At 46.4% G+C, this 9,300-nt stretch overlaps 1 protein-coding gene across 1 annotated transcript; it reads left to right on the top strand.

The window, feature by feature from the left end:
• Positions 1 to 556: 556 nt before the first annotated feature.
• Positions 557 to 1,497, top strand: LOC308609496 (ferritin light chain-like; the record flags this gene model as incomplete). The annotated part of the gene is made up of 2 exons (XM_081223139.1): positions 557 to 675; positions 1,188 to 1,497. The coding sequence occupies 2 exons, from the start codon at positions 557 to 559 to the stop codon at positions 1,495 to 1,497; spliced, it is 429 nt and encodes a 142-aa protein (XP_081079265.1).
• Between the last annotated feature and the right edge of the window lie 7,803 nt (positions 1,498 to 9,300).

Genomic DNA, 9,300 nt, shown 5'->3' with positions numbered 1-9,300 from the left:
CAACTGTATAAAATTACTACAAATTATTGAATTGTACACTTTAGTGAATTTTATGGCATAAAATACATATCTCAATAAAGTTATTTTTAAGAAAAATGAAATATTCACAAGAATTAAAAAATAAAGTTGAGGGGGCTTCCCTGGTGGTGCAGTGGTTGAGAGTCTGCCTGCCGATGCAGGGGACGTGGGTTCGTGCCCCGGTCCGGGAAGATCCCACATGCCGCAGAGAGGCTGGGCCCGTGAGCCATGGCCACTGAGCCTGTGCGTCTGGAGCCTGTGCTCCGCAACGGGAGAGGCCACAACAGTGAGAGGCCCACGTACCGCCAAAAAAAAAAAAAAAAAAAAAAAAAAAAAGTTGAGGCAGTGTGCTCGGCGGTCCCGTGGATCTATCACTTGCTTCCACAGTGTTTGGACAGAACAGACCCAGACACACCCGTTCCTCCAGCCCCCGACCACCCTCCAACCTTTTTTTCCAGTCGTAACCTTCAGACCTGATCACTCAGCTATCCTTGGCCAACACCATTTTCTGAGCTTAGCTCCTTATTATCCATCAACCATGAGCTCCCAGATTCATCAGAATGATTCCATCCAGGTGGAGGCCGCCATCAACTGCCTGGTCAACATGCATCTGCGGGCCTCCTGCACCCACCTCTCTGGGCTCCTATTTCCACCACAGTGATGTGGTCCTGGAGGGCCTGGGCCACTTTTTCTGCAAATTTGAGACAGGCTGGGACCCGGGCTCCGGGACCCTTAGCTGCAGTGCTGGCACCTGGACAAACGTCTCCTCGAGCAACAAAATACAAAGAAACTACAAGGGACTAAAAATAACCGCGTGCGTGTGCAGTTGGGACAAGTTATGAACAATAAGATATAAAAAGACCAAAACCCAACTGCCACTTCTGAAGAGCTGGGAGCAAAAACAGGGTGTTGGGAGCAAATCAGGGTACTGTGCACGATCCCTGCACACGGCACCACCAAGTGGTGGGCATATCACCTAAGCCACCCCTACAGCCGGACCCCTGGACCCTCCCCTACCCTCACTCCATTTAAGGCTCCCCCTCAGGAAGGGGGAGTGAGCAGGGTAGCCTGTTACCAGTTTTCCCTCCCTCGTGCTGCAGCACAAATACCAATAAAGACTTGCCTGAATTTCTTGTCTGGCATCTTATCAACCTCTATTGATTAAAAAGTCTGAGAACCCAGGTCGGTAACAAATTAGCCAAGGAGAAGCACGAGAGCGCCCAGCATCTCTTGAAGATGCAAAACCAACCTTCCAGTCGTGCCCTCTTCCAGGACGCGCAGAAGCCATCCCAAAAGGAGTGGAATAAAACCCAGGACGCTATGGAAGCCGCCATTCTCATGGAGAAGAACCTGAACCAGGCGCTTTTGGATCCGCATGCCCTGGGCTGGGCCCGCACAGACCCCCACCTCTGTGACTTCCTGGAGAGCTGCTTCCTAGATGAGCAGGTGAAACTCATCCAGAAGATGGCAACCACCTGACCAACCTCCGCAGGCCGACTGCTCCCCAGGCGGGGCTGGGCGAGTCCCTCGTGGAAAGGCTCGCCCTCCAGCACGAGTAGGAGCGCCCAGAGGCCAGCGGTTTTGAGGAGCCCCTCTGGCGCCAGGGCGTCTGCCTGAAGCCCCGCTCTACAGCCACTAGGCAGCTTGTTAACTACTCTGGAGCCCTCGCCCAAGCCTTGGACCAAATGGAAACAATAAAGCTTTTTGCAGCAAAATGAAAAACAACTTGAATGTTTACATCATGCTGTAAATGTTTCATACCTTTTATATTCCCAGCCTCCTCCCACCAGATGGTTAAGTTCCAGGCAGGGCCTCAGACAGCTGTTGAATATATTGTGGATAAACTGCTTGGGCAATTTCAAAAAAATCACAGACATAAAAGTTTTTAAAAATCCTACTTAGCAATAAAACACACTCAACAACATGGATGAACCTTATGAAAGAAGCCAGCAACCACTGAGTACATACTATATGATTCCATTTATAAAGTTCTAGAACAGCTAAAACTAGAAATCTGAACAGTGGTTTCCTGGGGCAGTGGGGGGCAGGCATTGAGGGGAAAGGGGTACAAGGGAACTCTCACAGGTGATGGAAATGTCCTATATGCTAACCGGAATGGCAGTTATACAGGTGTACATTTGTCAAAATTCATCCAACTGTACACTTAAAATCAGTGCATGTTGTATACAGATTATATCTCAATTTAAAAATGTGAATACATCTGGTAAAAAATAAAATTAAAAAAGCCTCCTAGTTCTTTAGTAGGAAATGCAAGGCTTTCCATGGTCTGGTCCCTGCGTGCCACTCCAAACTCAGTTCCAGAAACCTGCCCCACTGCCCTCCCCAAACTGCCCCCTAAGCCCATCCCCACAAACCCTGGGCTCCAGTCTTATTGAACTGCTGGCATTTCCCCAAATACACCGTGTCCATCCATGCGTCTGTGCCCTCCCTTCCTGAAACTCCTTCCCCCTGCCTGAACCTCCTCACCCCTTCCTGACAGCTGGGCACCTACTGATTTTGCAAAACTTCGGAAAGTTGAGTTGCCAATGGGCACTAGAGATCTTTATGGGTGATGGAGCCATTCTAAAACTGGGTTGTGGTGATAACTGCACAACTCTGTAAACTGACTGACATTCATTGAATTATACACTTAAAACAAGAGGCTTTTATAGTATGGTAGATAAACCCCAATCAAGTTATTAAAAAAAATTCACAACATTATGTAAATCAAACCACCACGCTGTATGCTTTTAAACTTATGAAGTGGTGTCTGTATGTCAATTTCTCAATAAAATCGGAAAAGAAAACAAAAACTTAGCTCAAAGATAACCCCTCTGTGAAGATCTTCCTATCCCCTCCCAAATCCCCAAACCAAACACCTCTTTTCTCTGTCACAGCCCGCTGTACTCTGTACCTACTCCTGTTAAAGGCCTCCACGCTTCAGTGCACTTTTTTCTCTAAATGTCTTTCTCTCCTCAGACTCCGAAGTCCCTGCGGGCACTGCCTTAACCAAGCTTTTGTCACCCATGCCTAACACCACACCTGGCACCTAAAGCAACTTAATTGCTGCTTATTGGATAAACGTGTTGCCTTTTAACGTCATAATTCCTTGTACTACTGCAAAATTAAGCCTAAGAGTTGGGTCCTAGTTAAAACTGGATGTTTACTTATTTTGACAGGTGTGGCTTTGGCTCTCTCGAACTCATGAGTATTGCTGGTAGAAACACAACAAAGCATACCCACAGTGTGCTTAGTTGTGATTCTTGCCCTTGGATTTGCACTTCACCCCATCTGGACTCCCCCTACTCCTACCTGCACTAAAAATACCCAGTTCATTTACATGGACTTAAAAGCCCGTCAAGAACAGAATTTGGAGAACACCATCCAGTCTCACCAACTTGAATTCGTTGGCCCACAGTTTGGTTAGCAGTAGCCCTGCAGGCTTCAGAGTTTCTTAGAAACCATACTATGTTCTGATTCTTAGCTTTCTTGTCCTAATGAGGTCATCCTAATCTCACTGAAAACCCTTGAAAGGAGTGTTGGCCCCAAGTCTTCCCCAGGCAGCAGGCACTGTTTCTGGATCGTGTGAGATATTACAGGCAAGCGAGGAGAGCACTGGATTTTAGGTCAATGGCCCTGAGCACAAGCCCAGCCCCACCCAACGCTACGCATGTGACCCAAGGGAGCCGCTGAACCGTTCTAAGGTGCAGCTTCTGCTTCTGCAAAAGCGGGTTTAATAACAACTGCCCGTTTCAACTTACCAAGTAACCCTGCACATCAAGAGAGGCAGCGTAGGAGAATGTGCTCTTTAGTTTAAAATGCTCCACGGGTCCAGAGTTGCTAATCACTGCCTTCCTTGCTGGTTTCCTTTTGCACTTTGCCCTTATGTGTCATTAGTCCACTGGGACCAGCAAATTATCCCCCAGGTGCTGTAGAACAAAGAACCACTTGATCCCCTTCAATCCAACTGGAAAAATGTACAGGGAGTAAAGTCTGTATAAAGGGCTTCCCCAAGTGTCTCGAATGACCTTTCTCCAACAGCTGATCACAGTAGCTTGATTTAAAATAAAGTGTGTTATTGCTAGGTCAGCACAAAATCTAAGGGATGACATTTCTTCTTGTTTATACTTTTCCTGTATTTTTTTCCAATTTTCCACAAAGAACAGATATTGCTATTACATTTAGGGAAAAGTGTTGTTTTTAAAAAAAAGAAGAAACTTTAATTCTGATTCTATTTTGGACCAACCATATATAGCTAATACTTTCAAAATACTTACTTAGTAGGAGGCCCTATTAGAAGAACTTTGTATATATTATCCTCTTGACAACTCTATGAGGTAGGTGTTATTATTTCACTCCATTTCACAGATGAGGAAACAGAGGCACAAAGGTGAAGCAATCTACCCAGGGTCACACAACTAGTAAGCAATGGAACTGGAATTTGAGCCCCAGCACTTGGGGGTCGGAGTTCATGCTTTTGACTAGTATTCCAGGGGGATAGTAGTATTACCATCTACCGTGGCTCTAAGAGTCCAATTACACAAGCAGGCTCTCTCAGAAGAAATCAGTGGTTTACTAGACTATGGAATCCTGAAGGCAAAAACAATGTCTTATTCATCTGTGTTTCTGTACAGCTTTTGCTGCATAACACACCCCAAAACTTAAGTACTTAAAAACCACAACCATCAATTTCACTCACAATTCTATGGGTTGGCATTTGGGCCGGGCTTTTCTTTGCTGGTCTTCCACATGCTTAGCTGAGCCATGTCAATTAACTGCTGCTCTGCTAGACGTCCCTGCTTCTGGAAGTCGGCTGGCTGTCAGATGGGGCAATAGAAGCCCCCGGTCACAGGTCTCTGATCATCCAGCAGTCTAGTCTAGGCTTCCTCACATGGCAGCGGTGGCAGAGCCCCAAGAGCCTCAAGAGTGGATAAGCCCCAGTGAGCAAGAGCTTTTCAGGTCTCTGCTTACATCACATTTGCTATTGACCTACTGGCCAAAGCAAATCACACGGCCAAGCCCTGAGTCAGTGTGGGAGGGGCCCACCCAAAGGCATGGATGCAGAGGGGTACATAATCTGTGGCCATTTATGCAATCTCCCAACATCTCCATAACCAAACACAGAAGTTAGTAAAGAGTAGGCACAAAATAAATGCTTATTGAACTGAATGCTATCTCCCCTTCATGAAAAACCAAAACAAGACCAAACATCTCTATAACCAAACACAGAAGTTAGTAAAGAGTAGGCACAAAATAAATGCTTATTGAACTGAATGCTATCTCCCCTTCATGAAAAACCAAAACAAGACCAACCATCTCTTCCCTCTCTACATGAAGGACGCCATATTAAGCAGATGGAAAAGGCTGACTGACACCTCCTCACAAAGGAGCACCTCACCCTGCGGGATGGAGCCTACCACGTGATGGTTACCTCCCAACACAGGGTCTTCTCAGCTCTTGGGGAGAGGGGTGTGTTCTTACTGGGGGCTGCTTCCCTAGAGCTCTTAGAATCTCAGGCGTTGCTCTCGTCAATGGTTCCATCAAGCTTCCCAAGGGACCTTCCCTTCTCCCACAGCTTCTGTGGGGTCCCTCAGGGACACCTCTCTAAAGCTGCTCCAATTAGCATTGCTGCTCGCCCTCTAGCGGTTCCCTCAAGTTCTGCAATCCTTTGAAGAAAAGTGCTCAAAGCTTTCTACAAGGGCACCAGAAGAAACGATTGTGTGTTTTAGGTCAGTGCTTTCCAATAGGGGGCGATATTTCCCCCATGGGATATTTGGCAGTGTCTAGACATTTTTGGTTATCACCACTGGAGGAAGGGTGCTGGCATCTAGTGGGTAGAGGCCAGGGATGCGCTCAACATCCTATAATGCACAGGACAGCTCCCACAGCAAAGAATGATCCAGTTCAAAATGTCAATAGCCATGTTTGAGGAACCCTGCCTAAGTTCAGAGGGAGCCCTTCTTCATCCTAAGGATGCACCCACTGCCCCACCTGGGGTTGTTACATGACTGGATCTATCACCCACTCTGAGAAGAATCACTCTCTAGGCAATAATGCTAAATTTTCTCTCTGCAACTTAAATCTCAGGAATGGTTCACGGGGCACCCCATAATTCCCCAGGTTAGACCGACCAACTAAGCTCTAAATGGGAGCTTGCTTACATGCAAGATGATCTTATTGTCTCTTCCTATTATCTATGCTCAATCCTACTGATTCCGGGAGCAATTTTCTCAAAAAAAAGAGGAGTGCTTAAAGGTTTTTATTGTGAGCCAGTTAATAGCCTCAGGAAAGAAAAATGGCTTCCTATGGAGACGAGCATTGTGGGACTTCTGTGTGAACCACCCAAACCCTTTGATAAAATGCACATGAGTTGCAAGGAATAGATGACAGGCATTCAGTTTTAACAAAATGACACTTGTTCCACACAGGAAGAGAATTTCTTACTGTCAGAGAGAACACCAAGATCCGAGGGAATAAAGCTACACAGATACTGATTGCTACGGCAGCTCCATGTACAAAAGCGCCAGGAAATGAAAGCCTTGATTCTAGTAGCCCATCTCACTGTGGCATTTTAGCAATGCTAATTAGAAGAGAGGAGCTGACATTTCCCTAGCATGAAAGATAAACTAAAATTTACCCAGGAAATTTACTTCTGAAGTTTTCACAGAAGAACTCTAAAGGTGCTTTTTATTAACCCTGGACTTTATTCCTTGCCTGTTCACTTTCTTAGACTCCGGTATGCTAGTAGCTAGGAACATCCGCCTCGCTCATTCCCTGGAGCTCCTCATTCAAGAGTGAGGCAGGGATGGGACTTCCCTGGTTGTCCAGTGGTTAAGACTCCGTGCTTCCAATGCAGGGGGCATGGGTTCCATCCCTGGTCAGGGAACTAAGATCCCACGTGCCGTGCAGGATGGCCAATAAATAAATAAATAAAAATTAAAATGTAATATTTTTAAAAAATAATTTTTAAAAATTAAAAAAAAGGGCTTCCCTTGGTGCAGTGGTTGGGAGTCCGCCTGCCGATGCAGGGGACACGGGTTCGTGCCCCGGTCCGGGAAGATCCCACATGCCGCAGAGCGGCTGGGCCCGTGAGCCATGGTCGCTGAGCCTGTGCGTCTGGAGCCTGTGTTCCGCAATGGGAGAGGCCACAGCAGTGAGAGGCCTGCGTACCGCAAAAAAAAAAAAAAAAAAAATTAAATTTAAAAAAAAAGAGTGAGGCAGAGAGAGGAAGAAGGCAGTGAGGGTCCATGGCTCCAGCTACTCTATGTTTTACTTAAAACCCTTCCTTTCTTCACTTCTTCCCAGGTCCTGAGGCTTCTGAACACCCTCCTCCCCCTGCCCTCCATCTCCATCTCCTCTTTTCTTCCTCCTGTTTCCCTCACCCCCGCCTCTAGACCCCAGAGCCCCTGGAGGGCAGATGGGGACTAACAAGAATCCCAGGCATGGGGTAGAGATATGGCCAGTGCTGGGGGGAAGGTACATCGCTCCTTCCACACCCCACAGGGTTTGCGGTGTGGCTCAAAATAGGATTTGGAACAAAAGGCCCTCTACCCTGGTCATTCTCCTGATACAAGGCCAGTTCTGGGATTTAGACATCCAAGGAAGAGCCAGGAGTCCGTCCCCAGCCCCCTGCATTGTGAACCCAGCTTCCTATGTGGGCCTCATCCTCTAGCATCCTCTAAGCTAGCTGCTACCTGTGACTGCCTAGACTTCTCCAGGTAAGCCGTGGAGCAGCAGGAAAGTGTGCCCAGGAGTTTCTCAAGCAAAGTTCCCCTTTGGGTTCCTGATTAGGATCCCACCGTTACTGGTTCTTATGCCAAAGTCCTCTCACTTCAGAGGAGAAACTCTAAGGAACTGTGAGGCTGGACTCTCCATCCAGGCCGGGAACCACTTTTGGCTGAACGCCATTAATTTCCATTCTGTCACAGTGGAGTCAGAATCTGTGTCGAGTGGCATTATGGAGTGTAAAGCATAGAGACAGCTGACATGCTGGGACAAAAGGGTGGCCCAAATGTACATTGAAAAAAACATGAGCTTCTGAGTCATAAGGTTCTTTATTAAGTGCCTATTCTGTACTAGACACTGCACTAAGCACTTTATATATTTTTTCCCACAGGCTGTGTGACTTTGGGCAAGGTGGTTAAATTCTCTGTTTGTTTGCATCGTCAGACAGAAATAGCTACCTTGCAGAGTTGTTTTGCGGACTACTTGAAACAGCATGTGGAAAGTTCCTGGCATGTGGTAGCTATCTTAGTCAGCTCAAGCTGCCATAACAAAATACCATGGATGGAGTGACTTAAATAACAGAAATTTATTTTCTCACAGTTCTGGAAACGTGAAGTCCAGTACTGGCTGATTTGGTTCCTGGTGAGAGCTCTCTTCTTGAGTTGCAGGTAATCAACTCCTCACTATGTCCTCACATGGCCTTTCTTCAGTGCATGTGTGCAGAGAGGGAGAGAGAGAGCTCTCTCTCTCTCTCTCTCTTCCTCTTCTTATAAAGCCACTAATCCTATCATGAGGGCCCCACCCTCATAATCTAATGTAACCCTAATCACCTCACAAAGACCCCATCTCTACATACCATCACTTTGGGGGTTAGGGCTTCAACATATGAATTTTGGGGAGACACAAACGTTCAGTACCTAACAGTAAGCAGTAGGCATTAAGTAAGTGGTAGCTGTTATTACCACTAAATTATTATTAACAAAACAGCTATTGACACTCAGGAAACAGCTACAATGACACATCTTTGTCTAAAACAAAGGAAATCTGTCTTGAGCACCCACTCACCTAACTTGGTACTGGCAGAAAGTAACGCATCACTTTCTTAGTGCCCTTTCTCAGGCTCCCAGTGCTGGAGCAGAGCCAAGCTACTTCTCCTTGCTGAATCTTGAGGTTTCTGGTGAAGTAGGGTCCCTCATCACTGGTTGAGCACCATTGATCTGGGCAGGCTGCAGCTGTGCCATGATCATTTCCACCATCTACTGTGCATTAACCATGATCATTTCCACCATCTACAGCACATTCTCTGTGGTCCTCCCACATCTAAAGTGCTATATTCCTATGTGTTCTGATTTTTTCCAGTTGTGGAACTTGCAATCCTGGTTGCTCTTCCTTATTCTGAGGATCCACAGCACCCAGGATTAAGCTTCTCCCCTCCTGGTTAATTTCCAAAACACACAAATAGCTCATACAACTCAATTTAAAAAAAAATCAAAAAATGGGCAGAAGACCTAAATAGACCTTTCTCCAAAAAAGACATACAGATGGCCAACAGGCATG

This window comes from Mesoplodon bidens (genome assembly GCF_964165515.1).
Source record: "Mesoplodon bidens genome assembly, chromosome: X".
Classification (NCBI taxonomy): Eukaryota; Metazoa; Chordata; class Mammalia; order Artiodactyla; family Ziphiidae; genus Mesoplodon; species Mesoplodon bidens.
Note: the sequence above shows the minus strand (reverse complement) of the source record. Positions and strands in the feature narration are given on the sequence as shown.